The sequence below is a fragment of the Microtus ochrogaster genome, chromosome 2, assembly GCF_000317375.1.
Source record: "Microtus ochrogaster isolate Prairie Vole_2 chromosome 2, MicOch1.0, whole genome shotgun sequence".
Taxonomy (NCBI): domain Eukaryota; kingdom Metazoa; phylum Chordata; class Mammalia; order Rodentia; family Cricetidae; genus Microtus; species Microtus ochrogaster.
The window spans coordinates 39,529,210-39,552,969 of NC_022010.1; the positions used below are offsets into that span (position 1 = coordinate 39,529,210).

The window sequence follows — 23,760 nt, forward strand, 5'->3', positions numbered from 1 at the left end:
AAAGAAACAGATGCCAGAACCTGACCGGTAAACCACTAGCCTCATAGCAATACATAGAATAATCAAAGTGGGTTAATTTGATATATAAGAGTTAGTTAATAAGAACCCTAAGTTTATAGGTCAAGCAGTGTTTCAATTAATTAAGTTTCTGTGTGATTATTTCGGGTCTGAGTGGCCAGGAAACAAACGAGCAGCCTCCCACCATCCACTGGTCTAAGGATAGGGCACGGAAAGGTGTGAGAACACCCCCAGCTCCTAATCAGGACTTGCCATTCTGCTGAGAGGGAATCGGGAGTTGGTGGGGGGACACTGTTTAGATGTTCTCTGGTTATGGGAATCGGGAGTTGGTGGGGGGGACACTGTTTAGATGTTCTCTGGTTATGGGAATTGGGAGTTGGTGGGGACACTGTTTAGATGTTCTCTGGTTGATCGTACAGAGGATGGTGTGCAGCTAACAAATGCAGAGCCTGAGATGAAGATGTGAGGCCATTGGTGCTGCAGAGCCCATGCCCTGAATGGTGGCTGAGGGACACCCCTAGATGGGATAGCGGAGACATCTTAGAAACCAGAGGAAGAGGAGAGCCGTTCAGTGACCGAGCGGTGCAGTGTCAGATGCCCTGAAAGCCATGGCACAAGGCAGTTACCCCAACTACCAGCTCCTCTCCTCCCCCTCCTCAGGCTTTAACAACCATCTTGTGGACTGAACGGGCAAAGCCACACTGCCCTCCTGAGAGCCACGCAGCCGGGCTTTGCTGGCTAAGGCAGCCCCTCGCCTTGATTTCTCCTGGATGCAGCTTGAGAGGTTGCCAGGACAATACTGTTTCCCCACACACTCCTGCCCTAGCCTTTTCTAGACAGCTCAGCTCCTCTGACATCCCTTTCCTCTCTCTATCGTGAGAACAGAAATGGCTTTTCATCTATCAAAGGGATGTGACTTCTACTTTGTATAGTGGTGAACATATCTCAAGTCTAGAATTCAGATCAGGGAGTATGGTGGGGTTAAACAATAGGAAAATATTGTGGCCACATTGTTTTAGTCTCTAGACCAGTGGTTCTCAACCTGTGGGTCATGACCCCTTTGACAAACCTCTTATCTCCAAAATATATTTACATTTATGATTCATAACAGTAGCAAAATTACAGTTATGAAGTAGCAATGAAAATTACTTTATGGTTTGGGGCCACCACATTGTGAGGAGCTGTATTAAAGGGTCACGGAGTCAGGAAGGTTGAGAACCACTGCTCTAGGCCATGGTGTGGTTTCCAAAGTTGGATTGAGGATGAGCTTTTTAGGCCACAGGTGAGTGTGTGGTGAGGAAGACGAAGAGACACTAGGTGAAGCAGGCCTCGCTCCCCCCCACCCTGGAGATGCAGCCATGTCCCTTATGTCAGCTTCAGACATTCAGCTCCCCCCGCCTCAAGAAGTCACTTGTTCAGGCTTCTGGGTCTATTCGCTGCACTTAGGGCCCAGCAGCTTGAGCCTCAATAGACACAAAGACCCTCATGGAGCCACAGCTTGACCTTAACTCCCACTCCTGACTAGAATTGTAAGCCATTGCCGGGATGTCCGAGCCTTGTCTGGAAGACAGCTGGATTCTCAGCCAGCGACACTGGGCCTCCTCACAGGAGAGGACCACGGTGCCCTCGGGGTTGCTATAAATGCACTGGCTGTGGGCTGCCCTCCCTTCCACTGCCGGATCCCAACTGCCCATTGGCTCCCTGTCATCCAGCCCCAGGGCCAGGAAGCCCAAGTGGCCCGGGGTGGCAGGGCACACCAGCTGTTCCTTCTTCAAGCTGGGCACCGGTTGGCCCTTAAGGTAGGCTGGGCCTGCGCAGTAGGTACGGGTGTTGAGGATCCGGTCGTTGTAGAGGCGGAGCCAGCTCGTGAGGTAGGCCAAGTGGCAGTCACACTGCCAGGGGTTGCTGGACAAGGCCAGGTTGAAGAGGTCGTAGTTGGTGTCAAAGATGCCCCCGGGGAGCATGGTCAGCTGGTTCTTCGACAAGTTGAGCTGCTCAAGCCTGGACAGGTTCTGAAAGAGGGCTGGGTGCAAGGCCGTCAAGTTGTTGTCGTTCAAAGAGAGCCTGACCAACTGCTCGAGGTCCCTGAAGACATCCTCGGGAAGGTGTGTGATGGCGTTGTGCGCAAGCGTGAGGGAAACAAGGCGGGACAGGTTGGCGAAGGTGCCCTCGGCGATGCCCTCCAGCTGGTTGTAGGACAGAGACAGGTGAAGCAGCCCTGGGTTGTGGGTGAAGAGGGTGGCGGGCAGAGCCCGCAGCGCATTGCCCTGTAGGTTGAGATAGGTCAGATTGCGGAGGGAGGCGAAGACGGAGGCCGGCAGGTATCGGATGGCATTGTGCTGCAGCCACAGATTCTCCAGGCTGAGGAGCTGGGAGAAAGCCTGTGGCGACAGCTCCGTGATGCCGTTGCTGTCCAGAAAGAGCTCCTGCAGGCGGCCCAGATTGTCCAGCAAGCCCTCGGGGAGGCTGAAAAGCATGTTGTTACTCAGCTTCAGTATCTTCAGGCTGCTGAGTGACTGAAACAGCCCCTTAGGGAGCTTGCTCAGAAGGTTCTGCTCCAGGTTGAGGGTTCTCAGGTTCCGCAGAGGCTGGAACAGTCTCCCAGGCAGGGTCTGAAGCTGGTTTCCCTGAAGCTGAAGGGACTCCAGGTTGTCCATGTGGTGAAAGAGGTCCTCAGGCAGAGCCACCAGCCTGTCGAAGTCCAAGGTGAGCTTCCCCAGTGAGCTCAGGTTAGAAAAGACGTTGGCACTGAGACTGGAGAGGGGGCTGCCTGTCACCTCCAGGTCCACCAGGCTGGGCAGTCCCCCAAAGGCATCGGGTTCCAGGTGACGGACCTGAGTGTTGAGGAAGACCACCTTGGTCAGGTTGCGGCTACAGTGGAAAGCCCTGGTCCCCACTGTGGTGAAGACAGTCTCCACGAAGACGATGTTTGTGACGTGTGGGGGGATGTCCGGTGGAATGGTGGCCATCTGCTCATCTGAGCAGAATACCTCTCTGTCAAAGCAGTCACAGCCCATAGGGCAAGGCTGGATGGGCCTGGTCAGGAGCAGGAGTGAGGCCCAGCACAACCAGACTCCTGGAAACATCTTCTGGATCCAAGGATGACAGAAAACAAGACAAAAAGGAGTGCCTTTAATAAGGGCATCACACCGCAGTGCCCAGAGCACGGGAAAGTCACCACCACCCTCTGGACGAGCTCAGGCTGCAAGCAAGAACTGGCCTCTTCAAGGAGGCTATGGTTTGGGCAACAGTTGCTTGTGTGATCCATTGCTGGGGACAGAACCTAGGGCTATCTGTACATACTAGGAAAGCTTTGGCATAAGCCCCAGTCCCAGGCTGTGTTTTGAGCACCTTGTTCAAACCACTTACAGGTGGTAGTGGACTGGTTCTTATTTCCTGGAAGCAAAGGTGTCAGCCACATCACCTGTCCAGATACCCTACAAGTTAGTGGTCATGACAAGAGCAAGACCTGGGTCTTCTAGAGCGTCCATGTTCTTTCCAGATTGGAGAATGATATGCAAAGAGTCAAAAAAGCGAGGGAGAGGGGCACAGGCTGTGCCAAAGTATTAGCGATAATATGTAAAATATGAGCAGATTAGCCCTAGATTGGAAATTTCTAACCCCAAATCCTTCTTGATTTCCAGATCTCAGCATACTTGAGAGCATGGCTAAGAGGGGTCCCCGTACCCTGCTCTTAGTTGGGTGACACAGTGCAGGGACTGGGCTCCTCAGAACTGTACCCAGTGCTGCCCTCACTGCCTTGCCTGTCCCCCGTAGCTCCAGTATCAGGGAACTTCCTAGGGTGCAGACACAAAGGCTCTACAGGAAAGTCCACATTTCAGAATTATCTAGGAGCAGGAGGCACACCTTCCCACCCGGCAAGACCAACTGGGTCTCAGCAGCCCCTGCCCATCAGAAGACAGGCACTCTGCGAACCACAGGGGCATCTTCTCTCCTGTTTACATGACTCGGGGAGGTTCCAACCCCACGAGTTCAAATCCCAGGCTCATGATTTTCTAGTCGAGTGACCCGGGGCATGTTGTTATCTGTGCTTCAGCTTCCTTGTGTGCAGGCTGGGGATAATAACAGTCCTGACAACTCGGTGACTGTGAGCACTGGCTGAGCACGCTCAGATCAGGGGCACAGAGTGAACGAGTAATCAGGAAACTATGCTGACTGTTAGGTTGAAGGGCACCGTCATTACAAAAAGACTACTTGAACAACAACAGCGAAGATGTTTTATAACTAGAAAACGTGTGACTTCACAAAAAAAAAATTTTTTTAATTAAAAAATAAAAATCAAAGAAGCAAGAAAATACTCGGGCTGTTTCTCTGCTGCCCTCTGCTGGCGATCAGGACTGGCGCCTACAGACTCCATCGGGTTCCTTGAGTGGAGCGCCACAGGCTTGGGGAGCAGCCACCCTTCCCTGCCCTGCAGACCCTCGCCATCAGCGGGCTAGGAACGTGGCCTAGAGAGCTCATGAGAATAAGAGACGTGCAGCTCTTGCTGTTAACGTGCCGAAGGGGTTCCAGTTGCCCATCACCCTTCCTGACTAAAGTTTCTCAAAAGGAAGTTTCCAGAAAAAGGTCCCTCAGAATAAAAATCTATACAACTCAGGGATTTAAGGGTCCCGAAGGCCTTTTCACGGGGATAGTAACTGGAGGTTCGCATGAGAAAGGCCCCCCATGGGCTCATATATCTGAATGTTTGCTTCCCAGCTGATAGACTGTTTAGGGAGATTAGGAGGTGTGGCCTTGTTGGAGGAGGTGTGTCAGTGGTGCCCAAACCAAGCCCAGAGATGTGTGAGCTCTCAGCTACTGCCTCAGCACCAGGCCTGCCTGCAGCTGCCATGCTTTTTGACCTGTGATCACAGACTCACCCTTTGAGACTGTAAGAAAGTCCCCAATCAAACGTTCCTTTATAGAAGTTGCCTTTTTTTGTATGTCTCTTTGCAACAACAGAACAGCAATGAAGACAGTGGTACAAGCCAGGGTCCCTCTGCAGGCCACAGGCCTCCTGGCCTTGCATCAAGGAAACACAGAGTCATGCTTATAAGTACCACAAAAGGATAGCCAGGGCCACCTGAGGACAGCGTCTCCCATTGAGCCACAAGGTTGGCCCAGTCTTCCTCTCACCCTTTAGCCTGGGGCCTACTCCATACACTGTCCTTAGAAAAAAAGGACTTGAGAGACTTCCAAGAAAGGCAACTGTCAAGAATCCAGACATTAGCTGGGCCATGGCAGCGCACGCCCTTAATCCCAACACTCAGGACTCAAAGACAGGTGGATCTCTGTGAGTTTGTGGCCAGCCTGGTCTTCAAGCAAATTGCAGGACAAGCTCCAAAGTTACAAGAAAAACCTTGTCTCAAAACACCAGAAGAAGAAAAGGAAAGTAAAGAAAAGAAAGAAAACCAGGCTGTTGTGGCGCACACCTTTAATCCCAGCACTCGGGAGGCAGAGGCAGGCAGATCTCCGTGAGTTCGAGGTCAGCCTGGTTTACAAGAGCTAGTTCTAGGACAGGCTCCAAAGCCACAGAGAAATCCTGTCTCAAAAAACCAAAAAAAAAAAAAAAATGCAGAAAAACAAGAAAAAGAATCCAGACATTGAAAGAAACTCTGACCCTTGGTCTGGTGGCACAGAATCCAGGTGCAGCAGATCCATCCAGGTGTTGGGGAAGTGTCTAGCTTCTGTGGGGCTGTGGGGACATGCGTCCAGGAGGAGGACTGAGGGGCTATTTTCCCTACTCCCAAAGTTCTCAGACATGCAAGTTGCTCCTTAGAGAAGCCTGGAGAAGCCCATCACAGGGCAACCAGGACCACATCTGTATTCTAAGGGTCTTCACTGAGCCCACACGGCTTTCCTATCAGACAGGGAATGGGTAGGGAAGACAGCCTTGCTCTTCACAGTTACAGGTCCAGAGTTTTGCCACCCTCTGTCTGCCCATATCTCTTTTCATTTGCTTCTTGAAGGGCAGAGTAGACTCGTTCCTTACAGCTGTCTTCGGTGGTCCACAGGCTAAGGGCATGGGCTTCTGCGGCAGTCTGGGAAAGAGGGCTCTGGGAAGCTATCCACGCTAGCACACATCCGGGTAACTGAGGCATGGCTTAAGATAGCTATACAGATGGGCCTGCGCCCTGGGATTTGTCAACTTCTCAATCTTTGGGAGTGTCCTTAGGAGAGGGGCCAGAACAGGGCCCTCTCAGGTTTAGAACAAGACTCCCCTTTCTCATTCTACAGGGATAGGATGGGAAGACAGAGCAGAAATGATCCATTCCTAACCCTGGGCTCGTTCCCATTCCAGAGTAACCAAGAGTTAGCACCCTGTAGCTAGGCAGTATGGGTCTAATCCTGATTAGCTGTGTACTTTAGCTAAGTTGTGCAACCTCTCTGTGCTTCGCTTTCTTCATGATTAAAGCAGTGAGCACAGCTCTGTTTCCTATGTGGGGTTCTCATGGGGATAAAATGAGAGAATATACAGAAAATCCCAAACCCAGAGTGGGTATGTTGTGAGTGATTCAGCCTGAAACTGGCTACAGTTCTCCTGAGCTCAGCAAGGCTCAGCTCTGGTAAGATGTCATCAGAGGTTTGCTGTGGAAAACCTGATGAACTCATGGGATTGCACCACCATGGAACAGAGCGAGCCTTCCCACAGCTCCGTTCCTAAGACTTTCCTTCTCAGTGACAAGAAAGGCACAGACTCTCAGGGCCTTTGCTTGGGTCCCCTTCTTAGCCCTCTCTCAAGAGAACAAGTCACCGGGCACTCCCACCTCCAGAGACAGTGGAGGTCTGCATCAGAGGTCACAACTGTGGAAGGTGCCTTCTTTTCATCTAGGAAGACCAGGGAATGGCCACGACCATGCCCCATTCTTCAGAAGGTCAAGGAAGCGCATCTGACCTTTCCTCTATTCTGAAGTTTGGAGTATTGTCTGATTGTTTAGGCCGACTGGGTGCAAATAGCCTTCATCTTCTCAAACGGCTTTGGGCTCGTCTGTGCCCCTGGCTGCTTCCCACAGCCGATCGCCCTTTTTCTCTACCCCACAAACAATTCTAAGGGCTGAGGGCCTCAGGCAGGTAGGTTAAGACTTGCACAGCCCCTCTCTGGCCCCCCTCGCCCCACCTCCAGGTCCACTTGCGCCCCAGGCAGTAGAGAGAACTCTGAGGTCCTACCTCTGAATTGGTTAATCCAGACCATGGTGACAATGACAATAGCTACACTTAAAGTGCAACATTATTACTGCTAGTGTGGTACCCAATGGAGACCATAAGCAACAAACTATCAAAAAATAGAAGCCATGAAGCTGGGGAGATGGCTCAGAAACTAAGTGTGTATACTGCTCTTGCAGAGGACCTGCATTTATTTTCAACACCCCCATGGGGTGGCTCACAACTGCCTGTGATTTCAGTTCCAGACTTCAGACCCCACTGCCCTCTTCAGCTTCTGCATACACACACACACACACACAAACACACACAAACACACACACACATACACAAGGATATGTACGTGCACACACGCACACAAATACACACACACAGACACATACACATACGCATACGCACATGCGTGCATGTACACATACACACATGCATGCCATGCATGCACACACTCACACAGACACATACACACACACACACATATGCACGTACACACAGGCACAGTGAAAACAAATTTTTTTTTTAAGAAATAGAGGCAGTCGGGCTGGAAAGATGGTTCAGTGGTTAAGAGCATGTACAGCTCTTGCAGAGGACCCCTCTTCCTCCCGCCAAGTTCAGTTTCTAGCACCCATGTCAGTAACTCCAGCTCTAGGGAATCCGATGCCCTCTCTGGCCTCCACAGGTAATTACACTCATGTACATAGACATGCACAGACATAATTGAGTTGTATAGACTTTGGGTCTGGTAAAGTTTGGTATTTAATGTTTTTTATTTATTTGAAATTTTCATAATAAAGTTTATAAAATTTAAAAAGTTCAAATGCTTGTCTTGAAGACAATTAAAAAGAAAACCCCAGATCCACCTGTTGACATCCAGGCTTTCTGAACGATTTTCCAGCTGAATCTAGATGCAGCCAACATTTAAGACCACACAATGCTGCCTGCACTTAGGCCCAAAACAAGAAATTAAAGAGATTTTGCAATTCAAATGTTTTGTATCAATATTCTTTTGTATGATGGATAGAGTTTGGGCTATAGGCGCTTAAGCTGATAACTAACTTTAGAGAAATACAAGCAAGTTTCTGTTATTCTCCACCCTGCTTGTGTTGTTTGTGAAATCAATAAAATCTAGTCAGTTCTGAAAAAGACTGTTCTCTCTCTCTCTCTCTCTCTCTCTCTCTCTCTCTCTCTCACACACACACACACACACACACACACACCATGTTTAGTGTTGCCCTCAACCTTGGCCAGAAAATGCTTCTCTTTGCAGGGGTGAGGGGTCAGCAGCTGAAGCGGACACTCAGAACCGGCCACAGTGCTGATAATGAGTGATTGCTGAGTGCTCAGTCATATATGGGACAATACCCCACAGAGCTGAGGGACATCTCTATCAGTACCCCACAAAGCTGAGGGACATCTCAAAGAAGGGATGTAAGAACTTAAGACCGCACAGATGGGGAGAAGTGACACGAAATACGGCCATGACATGGATGTCTCCCTCATGAACCCACTGCAACCACGGTTACCGTCAGAAGACTGCAGCAGGTAAAGCCAACAGGATTAGCCAATGCTCCAGCAGGCATATTGACTGGACTCAGTGGGTTATTTAAAACATAAAAATGCCAAGGACATGAAGGTGGGCGGTAGATGTGTGGGGGATACCTTGGGAGAATGAGGATTCTTGGGGACAGATATGACCAAGATACATTGTTTACAAGTGTGAAACTGACAAAGAATACATGAAAGATTTTCTATTAAAGTGTCCTAGGACATCTCTTCCTTGGATCCTCTCTCACTCTTGAGAGTTCTTTCTTCTTTTTCCTTAATAAATCTACATTGGCTGTGCTTGCAATTGTGAACGTATTTCTAAATATTTTAAAATAATAAACACATCGGCTTTAAAGTGAGGAACAAGGAAACTGTTTTATAAAATGGAGGTAACTTTGTGAACCACTAGGCACAGATCCCAGGACCCCCTGGAAGGTGTAAGGCTTAACCCCACACACAAATGCCAACTCCAGAACCCTACAGTAGAACTTGCTGGTCTGTAGCCCTCAGGTCTGGCATCGCAAAGGGTCAGGGTAGCCGGGCTCTTTGCTGCATTGGTTTTGTGGGGGAGCTGGCACTTTGACATAAGAAGGCGTGGACTGGGGGTGTCACTTTCCCACTCGGCCACACCTCCAGTCCCTGAGTAAAGCTGCAAATTACCTGTGCCTACCACTGTTCCCTATCCCCGCCTGCTTCGGTCCTACCCACCCTTCCAGGCCAGTTATCCCCAGAGAGCCTTCCCAGACTGCCCCTTCTTCACCTGGCATGTCACTGCTGTCATTCGCTGAGTGCTGGATCCCTCTGTGCTCTAGTGAATTGTATTCCAACTGGACCCTCAGGGTCAGGGTCCTGAAGTATTTTCCCTCCCAGCTCTGCATCCCAGCACCCGGGTCAAGGCTGGGCACAGGAATGTCACTAGGCTGAAGGAACGGAATAAGTGTGGCTCTCTGTGGCCTAATGAAGCCGACAAGCGCTCTGTCAGCCTAGTCAGATCTGTGTTCAAATTCAGACACTGTACTTACCAGTTGTGTAGACTCCAAAGGTTCTCCTCCCCATCTATCAAAGCCTTAATTTCCTCATTAGAGTCCTAGCCCTTAAGGTTGAAGTTAGCCCCCAGCAGACAGTACATTTGAAGCACTGTATAGTGACTGGCGAATGGTAAACATTCCGTTTAGCTCTGGAGTGAATGTGAACGTCATCATCTAAGCCTGACGTGGGATGAAAAGGGTGACAATGGACACCAGCCAGGGTGGACCATGAACCTGTGACCATGCTGCTGCCCCCCCCCATTCACAGCCAGTTCCCCAAGAGCCAGGACTGGCCATTGTCCCCCATTAGAATCTCCCTGGCACACTTTTCCCGCCCCCTCCCAGCTAAGGCTAGCTGATCCACTGAGGGGCTTCTCCTCCTGGGGGACTCAGCTACTGTGGCCTCTGGGTAAGAGCAGCAAGTCCCTTTGCAGATGTCCCCTAGGACACAGACACCCAGGAGGGAGGCAGGAAACCTACCGTGAGGGGCCGGGCAGTTGGGGCCAGAAGCCCGGTGTTTTTCTCAGAAGCAGAGCAGTATTTCGTGTGCCCTGTGCTCAGCTGAATCCAGCCTCAACGCTGACCAAAGTCCTGGGAAGGGTTCCTCCCCCTCGTGTGGATTGACTGTTCCCGGAATGACACCAAGGTCACTTGGGCAAGGCCTCTGAAGATTACAAAATGACCCTGAATGGTTCCCGTAGACAGATGCCCAATAAGGCTAAAATCCCAGTGAGATTATATATAGGTTTGGCAGCTCTATGACCCTAAAATGCACTATACCTTAAAAGGTGCCTCCAGAAGCTGGGCAGTGGTGGCACACATCTTTAATCCCCGCATTTAGGAGGCAGAGGCAGGGAGATTGTGAGTTTGAGGCCAGCTTGGTCTACAAAGTGAGTTCCAGGGTAGCCAGGGCTACACAGAGAAACCCTGTCTCAAAAACAAAAAAGTCCCTCCAGGCTGCATTGCACTGAGATGAGGGGCATTTCATTTCAGAGGTGGGGGCTAAGAGGCCACCTGCTCAGCATTCAGTACTGCCACTAAGAGAAAGCCTAAAAATGTACTGCTCTCTTCTTAAACACACACACACACACACACACACACACACACACACGAACACATGATAGATGATAGATAGATAGATAGATAGATAGATAGATAGATAGATAGATAGATAATATATACATACATATATTGTGTGTGTGTGTTGTGTGATGTAGGCATATGAGAGCGTGAGTGGATGGGTATGTGGGCTTGAAGTGAGCATGTGAGGGTGTGAGTTAGGGTGTGTATGTGAAGTGAACATGTGAGTGTGAGTGGAGGGGTGTGTAGTGAGCATGTAAGTTGAGTTGTATGTGAGTGCATGTACTCTGAAGTAGTATGTATAATAAAAATGAGAGTGACTGTGTGGTGGGTATGATCCGGTGAGGGATGTGTTGTGTGTGTATATGCATGCAATTATACATGAGTGTCCATGAGGTATAGCATGAAGGAGTGACCTGGAGAAGCGATATAATGCCTCAGTGCTGGGAGTCTATCACCCAGTGTAATCTGAAGCTGTTTAACTGTTGCTCACTGTTAAGAAACTGCTGTGACTTATTGCTCCTTTTGCATACAAACAGATGACATCCCACAATGCAAAGTTCTGATCAACCAGTAGGAAGCACTTCCTTTCAGAACAGAAGAAGACAGGAGTCTGTTTGTCTGTTTGTTTGTTTGTGCTTTGAGACAGGGTTTCTCTGTTTAGCCCTAGCTATACTGTTGTAGACCAGGCTGACCTCAAACTCAGAGATCCACCTGCCTCTGCCTCCTGAGTGCTGGGATTAAAGGCATGCACTACCACCACCCAGCTGACAGGAGTCTTTAAGAGGCAGACAAGCAGTGAACCTGTGATGTGGTTTTACCCTCTGTATTCTGTGAATACCATTGGTTAATAAAGAAGCTGCCTTCAGCCAGTGGCTTAACAGAGTAAAGCCAGGTGGAAAATCAGAACAGAGATGTAGAGAAAGTAGGCAGAGTCAGGGAGACATCATTTAGCTGGCTGCCAAGGAGACAGATGCTCAAGAACCTTACCAGTAAACCACGAGCCTCATGGTAAAATATAAAATAATAGAAACGGGCTAATTTAAGGTGTAAGAGCTAGCTAGAAAGAAGCTAGAGCTAATAGGCCAAGCAGTGATTTAATTAATACAGATGTTGTGTGGTTATTTCGAGTCTGGACAGCTGGGAATGAGCAAGCCGCCTCCGGTAACAAACCTGGTGTACCCAGGTTCACCCTGGATGGTGTCCAACGTGGTGGAGGCAGAATGTTTGCTTTGAGGAATGGCAAGGTATACAACCTGCAAATCTCGGGAGGCTCACACCCAGGCTGGCAGACAACTGTCCTATCCTGTCCCCCACCCCCACCCCCAGTGCCTTGGCTCCTCTGGAAACACAGCTTGTCACACTTGTCTGCATGTCCGAGCACACAAGAGGGATCTAGCGCCAGAGCAGAGTTTGAATTCTGACTTTTCAAGGAACTAATCATAAGACAAGTGATTTGATCTCTGCAAATCTGTGTTCTCTCCCACGGAAGGCACCAGGGAAGTGTGTGTGTGTGTGTGTGTGTGTACCTGTGTGTGTGTAGATATGTGTCTCTGTGTGTCCCTGTGTGATCTATATGTCTATGTGTGTCTGTGTGTGTATCTGTGTCTGTGTGTGTATCTGTGTTATGTCTGCCTGTCTGTCTGTGTGTCTGTGTATCTGTGTCTGTGTGTCCCTGTGTGATCTATATGTCTATGTGTGTCTGTGTGTGTATCTGTGTCTGTGTGTGTATCTGTGTTATGTGTGCCTGTTTATGTGTCTGTGTGTCCCTGTGTAATCTCTATGTCTATGTGTGTATCTGTGTCTGTGTGTGTATCTGTGTTATGTCTGTCTGCTTGTGTGTCTGTGTATCTCTGGGTGTGGTCTATGTGTCTCTGTGCATGTGTCTGTGTGTCCATGTGTCCAGACTGCAGACATGTGTGCATATGTGTATGCAGTATAAAGGGATATTTGCATCAAGACCTTTGGGGATCCTGCACAAAATAAGCATGCAGATTTGGCCCTTCTCCCCATTGTGTCGAATTCCAGAAGCCTGTCCCAGGGGACTCTGGGTGATTAGGGGAGGGCAGCCAGACAATAGTTCACAAGGTGACTCTGGGAAATTTATTGTATTGAGTCCACTTTTTTCATCTATTAAACGGGTCAAACTTTCTCTTAAAAGTCCCCTAGCCACGGTGGCCTATGGACATGTTTGCTAGGGCTGTTCAGCCCCCATATTTTTTCCCAAAGGCCTGTTCACCACCCAGAATCAAATTTTTGTGAAGAATCAACCCATCCAGGCCAGTTTTATAATGACAGTAAGGGCAGCATCCACAGATGTGAGACCCCCCTCACCAAGATGTCCACAGAGAACACACTTGTCCCGCATGTATGTTTATTGTTGATTCTGTGCACCAAATCTACCACAAGCAGCATCTAGCAAAGGACAGACCCCCCAACCCTGTCCACCAGGGCTCACATTCTATAAAACACCAGGGGTCTAGAAAGCTCTAAATGCTCTGCCAAGCAGCTGGGACTCTTTGCAAGGATCGTCTAGTAAGGCAAGTGTGATTGTTCTAGAATGCAGAGCAAAGGCAACGGGAGGCAAGTTCACTCTCTCCTTAGGGCCCTGGGACAGGGTGGTGTTTCACCCTGGAGCTTCCGGCTGCCCTCTCTGTTTGCACCACACTGGTGTCTTCCTTCCTGAGATTACCATCATTCAACAGCCAGATCTGGTTCTGACCATGGGGTCTGGGCCTGAACCTTGGAGTAGCTTGTAGCCAAGTCTAGAACACACGCAAGGCCTGCTTCCTGACTCCGGTGACCGGCCTGCTCTTTATATCATTCCCGAGGCTGGAAGCGGATTCCAGAGTTCCATCTGGATGCCCGTGGGAACTGTGTGGCTGCCAGTGAGAAGCTCCGAGAACCCAGATGTATGTGTACAGCCTGTTTCTTCTGGCCTCGTGATGGAAGCCCTAGACAGCCCATGAGACTTTGTACAGAGATGGTCTGCTGGGCACTGTGCAGAAAAGGCTCCAACACAAGAGGCTAGTGGTGGGACTAAACTCAAAAGGAGTCAAGAAGGTGAGAAAGAGATGCAGCCAGGCCCCCAGCATCTGTTAACATGGTGACTCTAGTTGGCCTTTATTAACTTCTTCCAGCATCCACTCCCCTCCCTGCTTCACATAAATGCTGGCCGTGGTAGTCCAGACACCAGTGAACAGAGAGGGTAAGAGGGCTGAACTCTGCACTGTATCACAGACTTCTATGGGCTACAGAGCTCATTCCAGCTCCGAGAATTGAGCAAATGCATTACCCTACTGGAAAGAACCCTTCACACAGTGTTCCCAGCATCTCCCTCTCTGACCAGAAGATGTGAAGAAATCGAAAGGCCCACGGATAAGGAACAGGTCCGATGACACCATCTGGACACTGTACTGGGGAGAAAGGAAAAGGCTCCCACATCACTAGCACCCGTGTGCACATAGCTCACTGTCTGTGAGCTCCTAGGCAGGCCATGAGAGACAGCTGCTCCCAGGCCAGACTTTGGGCCAGCAAGGTCTATCTCTGTCATGGCCAATGTCAGAAGTGGCCACTAGCTCCATGTTATAACTGGCAGAGGACCCTGGATACTGCAGATCCCAGCTCTCTCCAGCCCTAGCTCCCTGAGGCTGGATGTAGCTCACAAGAATCATCAGATGGTTCTGGAGAACGCAGCACTGCAAAAGAGCAGGCACAGCTCCCTCTCTTCAGTTCAGGACCCACCAACGGGCCAGTCAGCAGAAGCACACTCACATTCTCTCTGGGGTTAGGGACAGCCTTGGTCCATGTGAACCAGGGTTTGCCTTGAAGAGATATCTTTTGACTGACATCAGATTCCCCGGGGCAGAGTGTGCTGGTTCTCACAAGCATTCTTTCTGGACTATTCTGTTAGGGAGCCGGAGGGGAGGCTCTCTGTTGCCAAGACTTAGAGGGATTTCTTGTTTGCTCTGTAAGCACCATTGCAGGTTGGAAATACATTTCCTGAGCCTGTGGTCAGGAGGAGTCCTTCGCTCGAGGATAGGAAAACCTGACATTCTCCGTTTCACTGTTTTGTTTTCAAGGGAGGGTTTTTATACATAGCCCTGGCTGTCCTGGAACTCATTCTGTAGACCAGGCTGGCCTCGAACTCAGAGGTCTGCCTGCCTCTGCCTTCCAGTGCTGGGATTCAAGGTGTGCCCCTACCGTGTTTGGTTGTTTTTGTTTCTGCACAGGTGTATCAGTTGTCCTAAGAGAGCTAGGTCACCTTGACCGTAACTGTTCAAAGTGTGGAAAGAGACACAGGTGTAGCAGGAAACACAGTCAAGGCAGATGAATTGTGACTGTCACTCAAAGAGAAAACTCTAAACTAAACCATTCAGCTCATAACCAGAACCCAGAGCAAAGTGAGCCCACGCCCTCACATGAACTTCCAGCCTGCTCTGGTATCTGCCGTCTCTGAACACCCTGGAGTCTGGCTACCAGCTGACTAGTGTTGATGAAGAATTTGACCACAATTCCTGGTTTCCATTATACTTGGTTATTCAATTGGAAGATCTCATCTCTGAGGTATTTTGCTTCCCCCAAGTGGAGAACAAAAATCAGAAACAGATATGGGCATATAAATACCCATACAAGGACGGGTTGAGGGGATGCAGATGAACAAAACAGGGCTTGTTGTCAGGGAAGAAGTGTGCTTCCACAGGCTACTGTACTTCAGATGCTTCTGGTCTGGCCAGCTCAGTTGCCTCTTGTCCTGACTGTACCTCTCTCTCTTTCTCACTCCCAACAGCTAGACCTTTGCAAAAGCTGCCCACGGAGGGGTAAGGGAAGCTGGGAGGATCCCTCCCTAGCCCATGGAAAGCTAGGAAGTCCACAGCATCTCCAGAAGTCCTTCAGAACAAGCTTAGAATGGAGACACTGTGATGTCATTTCTTGGTATCATGCTGATCACACAGATTATCTATTGAGATTGGGAGAATTCATCAAGCTGTACGCTATCACTCCCACTTTTTGTATGAACGTGATCCTTCAATATACAATCAGAAAGGGAAAGCGAAGGGCTGAGTACAAGCGCCCTAGGCAGGTTGTGTCCTTTAGCCATTTTTAATGAGCTGACTTCCAAGTTTTGAGAACTTAGTGACTGCGTGATTTTATAGCATAAAGGGATAAGATCTTCGGAGGAAAGCTAGAGGCTTTAAACGTCCTTCTCAAAGGGCTGAACGTGACGCTGATGACAGCTCTGCCCGAGGGACCGACAGCAGAGGTGTCTTTCTGACTTACAGCGCATGCTCCAAGCCAGGGCTAAGCGATCCAAACCTTCTCACAGAGAGAACTTAAGTCTGCCTTTGGCAGCAAAAAAACAAAGGGTAACCTCTCACTTGAGGGAACAGAGTCAAGCCATGGCACAAAAAGAGAAGCAAGAAAAAAAATCAACTTATATAATACTTTGAGGCATGGGTTGTCCCGGCAGAGAACTAACTATCTTATAACGTGAGCAGGCCTTGTCATCATTAAGTCTACAGAGGCTGAGAGGGGCTGGGTGCGGCAGTGAGGATTTGACAGAGGGTCCCTCTGAAGGATGCCTCTGGGGTTGCTTGTTTGTTTGTTTGTTTAATGACCAATTCAATTTCTCTGGGAGTAAAAGGTCCTGAAATGCCTGCTTCTCTATAGAAGACTCAGGGGCTCAGGACAAGACAGGGGCATTTTTCCGGGCCATCCGAGCTTGACTGTGTGGACCCAGGTTTGGAAGCTGAATGATTGCATGCTTTGGTCCTCTGGTGTCATCGTTCCCCAGCCCTGCTTTAGCCTGCTTCCCTAACACTCATTGGGAGCCTTCATCTGCATCAGGACTGCCTGACTCCTCTTCTTACAGCAACAGCAGCAGATGCAAGCAGCTAGGGAACAGGCCAAAGCAATGATGCCGATCACAATGGCGGCAATAGCCAGCCCCGTCTGGGCGTCAGTCATGCCCCATGTATTGCGGTCATCGGAGACATCGACAGTGGTCAGATCTGTGTAGTCTTCCACAGCAGTGGTGATCTCTGTGGTAGAGGAAATGGATGTGGTGTCAGGATAGCTGGGTGACCCTGGCTGATTAGGGTCTACATAGCGTGGCACTTCCGGGTAGCTAGATACGCCAGGAACCTGGGCACTGGGCCCAGGGATGATATTGATGATGACAAGAGACTGGCCTCGGACATTGGCTGGGCTGGAACACACTGGAAGAGTGTCTGTCCCCAACCGGGCTCTGTTGAGAAGGAGCCAGTTATGAAGTGGGAGGATATCTGAGTCACACCTCCAGGGGTTGTCATAGAGACGAAGGTCACACAGGTTTACCAAGTGGTCAAAGATGCCCAAGGGCAAGTTCTCTAGATTGTTGTTCTGCAGCTGGATGGTCGTGAGGCCATTGACGTTGGCGAAGATGCTGCCGGGGAGCTGTCGAAGGCGGTTATTTTGGAGGGAGATATTCTGCAGGTTGGACAGGGCCCGGAAGACATTTCCATCCAGGTCCTGTAGAGCATTGGTATGGAGGGACAGTTCTCGCAGGTTCGTCAAGCCGTTGAAGGCTCCAGGGGAGATGGAGTTGAGCTGATTGTGACTAAGAATCAGCACTTGCAACTGGGGCAGGTTGATGAAGGTGTTGTCGGGGAGGGAGGAGATGTGGTTGTTGTAGAGCCAAAGCTCCCGCAGGTTGGGCATAGGCCCAAAGATGCCCGGGGAGAGCTCCTTCAGGGAATTGCCGAAGAGCGTGAGCCTGTTCAGCTGGGGCAACTGCATGAAGATGCCAGGCGGCAGCTGCGAGATGTGGTTGTTGGACAGATACAGTTTCTGGAGGTTGCGGTTATTGTGGAACAGGCCAGGGGACAGGGTGCCGATCTGGTTCTCCTGGAGGGCCAGCTCCTGGAGGTTGCCAAGAGCATCAAAAGTGCCCATGGGGATGTCTGAAAGCCTGTTCTCATACAGCCGGAGCACCTGGAGGTTGCCAAGGTTCTGGAAAACCCTAGGTGGCAGGTGGGTGAAGCCGTTCTTGCCCAGGTTGAGCTTGGTGAGGCCCACCAGGTGGTCAAAGGTACCTTCGGGGATGTATTCCAGATTGTTGCCATGCAACTGGAGTTCCTTAAGATTACTAAACTGGGAGAACTGGGCTGGCTGGATCTGAACCAGTTGGTTATTGGACAGAAGGAGGGATTCCAGATTGTCCAGGCCCTGGAAGAGACCAGGAGGCAGCATCTGTATTTTGTTGTTGGCCAGGCTGAGGTAGCGCAGCGAGCCCAGGTTGCGGAAGGCGCCTGGCATGATGTTGGACAGCTCGTTCTTCTCCATCCTCAGGGCGATGAGGGCTGAGACGTTGAGGAACGGGGTCTCCGGGATCTCGGTGATGTGCGTGTTGAGGATCTGCAGGCTCATAGCATTCCAGGGCAGAGGGGTGGGCACTGCCACAATCCGTGCCCCTGTACACTCTACCTGGGAGGCTCGGGAACAGGTACATTCGCTAGGGCAGCCATAGTAGGCCAAGCCTGCAGGCCAGGCTTGGAAGCCCACCAGCAAGAGGAGATAATATTTCAGTGACATGGCCTGTGCGGGGAGAGAGAAGCTGTGTGAGTCACGGTCACCTCGCTGACCACCAACCTTCAGTTTTAATCATGGCTTCCAGCCCCACCCTCATACATGGAACTCAAAATTCTCTCTGCTTTGGCCAGAGAGCCCCTGGCTCCATGTCTGCACCCTTGCCCGAGCAATTGCCTCACCCAAAAGCTCCTCGTGCTCACTCAAGCCTCATACTTCTGGGTCAAGTTCAAGTCCAGCCATCATTAAGAACTTTTCTAGATCTCATCAGTGGGTATTAGTCACCCCCTTGTGCCCCTTGTGCAGGTAATAACCCTGCCACCACCATGTCACAGCCAGCTAAACTTAGGCTTTTTTCCCTAGTCAACAAGCTTTTTAAGGGTGTTATCATACAACTCTGCGGCTTGCTAAGACAGAAACTGTATCTCTAAATATGTATTATATTGCTAATTAAGTCTTTGAGAATTTTGTGCATACATAGGTTGTATTTCAGTCTTATCCCCGATCTCTCCACTCCTCCTAATTCCGCCTAGATCCACTCCCCACCTCTCTACTGACCTCATCCCAATTCATGTCCTCTTTATTTTTAAAAATAACCCACGGAGTCCAGTTTGTGCTGCCCATTTACACATGGGTGTGGGGCCAGCCACTCGAGCACAATCTACCTGCCAGGGGCCACACCCTTAAATAAAACTCAACTTTCAATAGCTCCTCAGCTAGGGGTGGGGGCTCACAAGCCCCTCCCCCAAACCCATGCTGGAATGTGGACTGGCTTGATTTTGCGCAGGTCTTCGTTGGTTGTGGTAAGTCCATGATAGGCCCTCCCCCACCTGTGGCTCTCACGGTCTCCCCGCCCCCTCTTCAGTTCTCTGAGGAACTGTACCACATATGACATGACTTCTGTAGCTCTCAGCCCATTGCTGGCAGAACATGGCCTGATTGGAAGGACCAGAAAGGCATTGAAAATAAGTCAGTCTATCAATAGGGTCTGAGCCTGGGATGTTCGGGCCACAGGACGGGGCAGTGAGACCCAGCAGAGGGAGGAAACACTAACCCCAAGTAGCTCTTCCTGCCCTGTCTCCTGACCCTCCCTACCGGCCCATCACCAGCAACACCACCCTGGCTCTTTCTCAGCCCGTCCACATGCGCCTGATTTAGATTTAATCCAAGCCATCTCCTGATAAGCCGTCTGCACCACAGGCTGTCTGTCTGGAAGAGGGGGCTGGACCTCAGCTGATGCCTAGGGTGTGGCTCCTGGTGTGAGTCTGGTTCCCACAGGAAAACACTGGGTGGCCTGGAGTAAGTCCCTGAAAACAAAGACGCACTTAAAGTTGAAGGGTATAAGTGGGTCCAGATGTCTCCTTAGGCGCAGGAGCCAAATACACGGAGGGCCTGGGGTTTGAAGTCACCTATGCCAATGCTAAATACAGAGCCAAGGGCGTAGTTCCCTACATGGGTATTGGAGGTACAGCTTGGCCTTGAATGAGAGTTCTCAGGCCTCAAACTTCAGCTTCCTCATCAGCTAAGTGGGGGAGACAACCTCTGTTTTCCCTTGGGGTTGTTGTGTGGGTTGGATGGGAGAAGACTCGAAGGGCATCCTAGGCATGGCTGTATTAATACACGCACGCCCTTGTTCCCAGTTTACCCATAGTACACATTTATGGGCCCCTGAAGGCAGCAAGCCCTCCGCATGTCTCTGGTCTGGCAGGCTTAGTCAAGGGACTAAGGATTTTTTTGTGTAGACATGAGAGGCCATGATCTCTGCCCACAGTTCAAAGGAGCCTATAACTCCTGAGGCCTCAGGAGTTGCCACCGCTCATGATTTTATGGGGAGGCAGGCAGCAGGGAAACTGAGGCTCCAGTCTTAAGGCTCCGGTCCCCAGGTTTCCAGGTGAGGACTTTGAGTGGCGAGCAGTGCCCCTCCTTAGGGGGCAAAACTGATGACAGGAAGGGATGTCAGTGGGCAGTCAAGGCACACACTGGGCAAGGGGGGGGCTCTCGGTAGCTTCTCTCGGTGCCCTGGGATGATGGGGTCCTGAGCCTAGCTCCCCACCCTGGCCTAGACTTCCTACACCCCTTTCATTCCCCCGACTAAAAAAGCAGCTGTGAAACACCCTATCATTATCTCCCTCCCACACAGCCCTCGACTTTTCATTTATTCTCAGTGCTTTCTAGCTCTGGCCTGCGGAACTTTGATGAAGGACTTGCCTAAGTATGCATGACTATGGGGGGAAGACAAAAGAACAGCATGGCCACTCGAGTCTCGTGGCAAAAGTCTAGGAGGCAGGTAAAGATGCGGGCCACATTTAAACAGCGAGTCAGGTCCAAAAAGAGAGAGAAAACTTTTTACACAGAGGACCCACAGATCCAGGCATAGTGACTCAAGCTACTACTCAGGAGGCTGAGGCAGGAAGATTTCTGCAAGCCTGAGGCTAGCCTGGATTACGGAGTGAGACCTTGTCAAAAAAAAAAAAAGCATTAAGAAAATTAATTAAAAAGCCTAGGCACAGAGAGCTCTGTCAAGCCAGTACTGGGTGAGTGGAGGCAGGTGGATCCTGGGAGCTCTCCAGCTGGACAGCCAGCCTAGCTATATGGAGAAGCTCCAGGGTCAGTGGAAGACTTTAGCTCAAAAATTAAGATAGGGTGCAATCGAGGAAGACACGTGAAGTTGACCTCTGGCCTCCGCGTGTGTACCCAAAGGCACAAGGACACATCTCTCACCCCACTCCTAACAAACACACACACAAAGAGAGTGCAGGAAAAAAATGGCTCCGTCTCCAAAATGTCAGGTTTTGGGTTGGCAAGAACAAGAAAACAAAGCTGCAAGAAAAGCTAATGGTCTTGAGAGAAGTAGGGAGTGTGGCAGGGAAGGGGTGTTGGTCTTACTCGAAAGTCCCAGATCAGGCCCCTTCTTATTGTGCTATGCTTGGTACCACTCTGAACGTCAAAGCCAATGACAAACTGGTTTCCTTTTTTTTGTTTTTTTTTGTTTTTTTCCGAGACAGGTTTTCACTATAGTTTTAGAGCCTGTCTGGCTCTTGTAGACCAGGCTGGCCTCAAACTCACAGAGATCCACCTGCCTCTGCCTCCTGAGTGCTGGGATTAAAGGCGTGCGCCACCACTGCCCTGCTGACTAACTGGTTTCTTAAAGAACTCCTAGATCAGGGGTTCTCAACCTTCCTAATGCTGCGACCCTTTAATACAGTTCCTCACATTATGGTGACCCCAACCACAAGATTATTTTTGTTGCTATTCCATCACTGTAGCTTTTGAGAACCAATGGCCTAGAGGCTGGTGAGAGGAACAGACCATCCAAGCATCCACCGAAGGAGCTGCGGAGAGATTGCCGGAAGTAGAGAGAGAATCCACGAGCATTTCCAGAGTGTGAGGAACTGCCAGAGACCAACACCAGCGTGCCTGGGTTGTGGCACAGCCGAGTTCAGTTCACACTCAGTGTGCACAGCCTCACAGAGGCAGCAAGCTCCATGTTCAAGCATAGCTGCGCACTTTTAGATGCACTTTGAGATGAAGAAAAGATTCCTACCCCACCCCGAGCAAGCAGTCCGTGGAGAAGACAGCAGACGCCCAGCCCATGGCTAAGACTATGGTTCTATGGCAGAGTCCCAGAGAGTGGGAGTGAGAACCACCCATCTTCCAGGAGCCTGGGCAGTCGGGGCTTGTGTCTGTCCATCCCCTTGGTAGATATGTGCGAGACTCACTCCTGGCTGAGTCTGAACTACTGAGTTTTCATAAATACTCCTTTGCCTAGCTCCAAGGATGATGTCATAGCCCAAGTAATGGAGAGTGATTATGTGCCCATCACCCGGAAGCCCTGCCTGTTGCTTTTCTTGTAGGAAGCAGCTCCCTTGTGGACCAATCCCCCAGCTAGGCGGGGATATCAGGCCAGCCCTGTGAAGACTCTGAGCTCTGGGGCTGTGTGTGTGTGTGTGTGTGTGGGTGGTGGTGGTGGTGGTGGTGGTGGTGGTGGTGGTGGTGGTGGTGGTGGTGGTGGTGGTGGTGGTGGTGATGGTGGTGGAGGAGGAGGAGGGGTTGGTGGACACTTTGTAGCCTAGGAGGAAATCCAAAGAGATAATTCCCTATGGGAACAGGCATTGCTGTCTAAAATGGACCACACTCAGCACAACAAATATTTCAAGAATTCCCAATGTCTTTTTATAAATCCTCCCCCATCTGCTGGGCCCACCCAGTGCTGCATGCAGCTGTTTCCAGTTTTCCAGTGGTTGTGACAGCTGGAGCCCCGCCTTTCCCACCTGCCTGCTCCTGACCCCCTGCAGAGAACACCACGAAGGTGCCCTACTCCTGCAGCCGCAGCACTCAAAGCTGGCCTGGGGCTAGACCTTAAACTCTCGGAGGTGCTGCAGGCCATGGCCTTGGCCTCAAGGAGCCGATGTCAGCCCTAATAGCCCACGCTGCCCAGTGCTGCTTGGCAGCCATGACAATGGCAGTTAAAGGCCCTCAAAGCTGCCCTAATTACAGCCTCCTCCTCCTCCAGGCACTGAGCGCGTCCTCAATCATTTGGGCCAGCCCCTGGGGAGGGGGGACACCTGGCGTCAGTCGGACCCATGTAGTCAGAAAAGCTGGGCAGACAGACCGAAGGACGGACGGCTCACCTGGACATGGACGCAGCCCCTCCCCAGGAGTGGAAACGATTGAACAGGGCGCTGGCTGTGGGTCTTTTTGCAGAAACACCCTGTGACTCACGAGCGAACACATAATTAGCTTTGAAGCCCTGGACGTCTCTGCTTGGGAGCTGGGCTTTCTTGGATTCGTCTCATGGTTCATCTTCCCTAAACACAGTGTTCCCTGGAAAGAGACTCCTTACTCCAATGCCACAAAGTGAGACTTTTGAAGAGATCCAGGGAGACACCTACTCTACAGTGGTCTTGACATTTGCAAGCCGAGTTGAGGTAAATACTGCAGGCCTTGGTTTTCCCTTCTGAAAAAGCTTCCGAAGCCCTTATACCCATCCCCTCTTCCCCACGAAGAGCCACCTGGCTAGATCCCACTTGCAAGGCTTGAAAACCAGAACTCTCTCAAGTCTGCATGTTTCAGAAGTTTCCCTGGCAGGACAATCCCGCGAGTTAATCGCTGTATCTTCACACAGCCCAATACCTGAGAAGACCCTAAAGGACCTCTCTTGCCCTGCCCAGTGCACCCGAAGGAACGGAGGCCCACAAAGGATCTTATTCATGCCTGTGACACTCGCTGAAGATGGCTTCCTAATCACCTGCACTGCCCAGCCCCACCATGTTGTCCTCAGTCTGGCTGGCTGCTCTTGGATGCCACCGTTTAAGGGGTGTGAAATCAGAGAGGCTGGACCTGGTTGGAATTCAGACCTCGGGAT

General features: G+C 50.6%; 2 protein-coding genes across 3 annotated transcripts in view; both read right to left on the bottom strand.

Moving 5' to 3' along the window:
• Window positions 1–179: 179 nt before the first annotated feature.
• On the bottom strand, window positions 180–10,306 carry Cpn2 (carboxypeptidase N subunit 2). Of its 2 annotated transcripts, none has more exons than XM_013351026.1 (2): window positions 10,230–10,306; window positions 180–3,107 (listed from the first exon to the last, which is right to left on the bottom strand). In XM_013351026.1, exon 2 carries the CDS (start codon window positions 3,102–3,104, stop codon window positions 1,461–1,463), a length of 1,644 nt encoding a protein of 547 aa, XP_013206480.1. In that variant the 5' UTR covers window positions 3,105–3,107; window positions 10,230–10,306; the 3' UTR covers window positions 180–1,460. The 2 variants fall into 2 exon arrangements, with proteins under 2 accessions (XP_013206480.1, XP_005344855.1); XM_005344798.3 differs by having other exon boundaries at window positions 180–3,104; window positions 10,230–10,243.
• Window positions 10,307–16,489: 6,183 nt separating this feature from the next.
• The window catches only part of Lrrc15 (leucine rich repeat containing 15), a 10,408-nt gene continuing 3,137 nt past the window's right edge, over window positions 16,490–23,760 (bottom strand). Inside the window, exon 2 of the mRNA XM_005344799.2 lies at window positions 16,490–18,404. Within this exon, the coding sequence (XP_005344856.1) occupies window positions 16,644–18,401 (1,758 nt within the window). The 5' untranslated portion in view covers window positions 18,402–18,404 and the 3' untranslated portion in view covers window positions 16,490–16,643. The remainder of the gene's footprint in view (window positions 18,405–23,760) is intronic.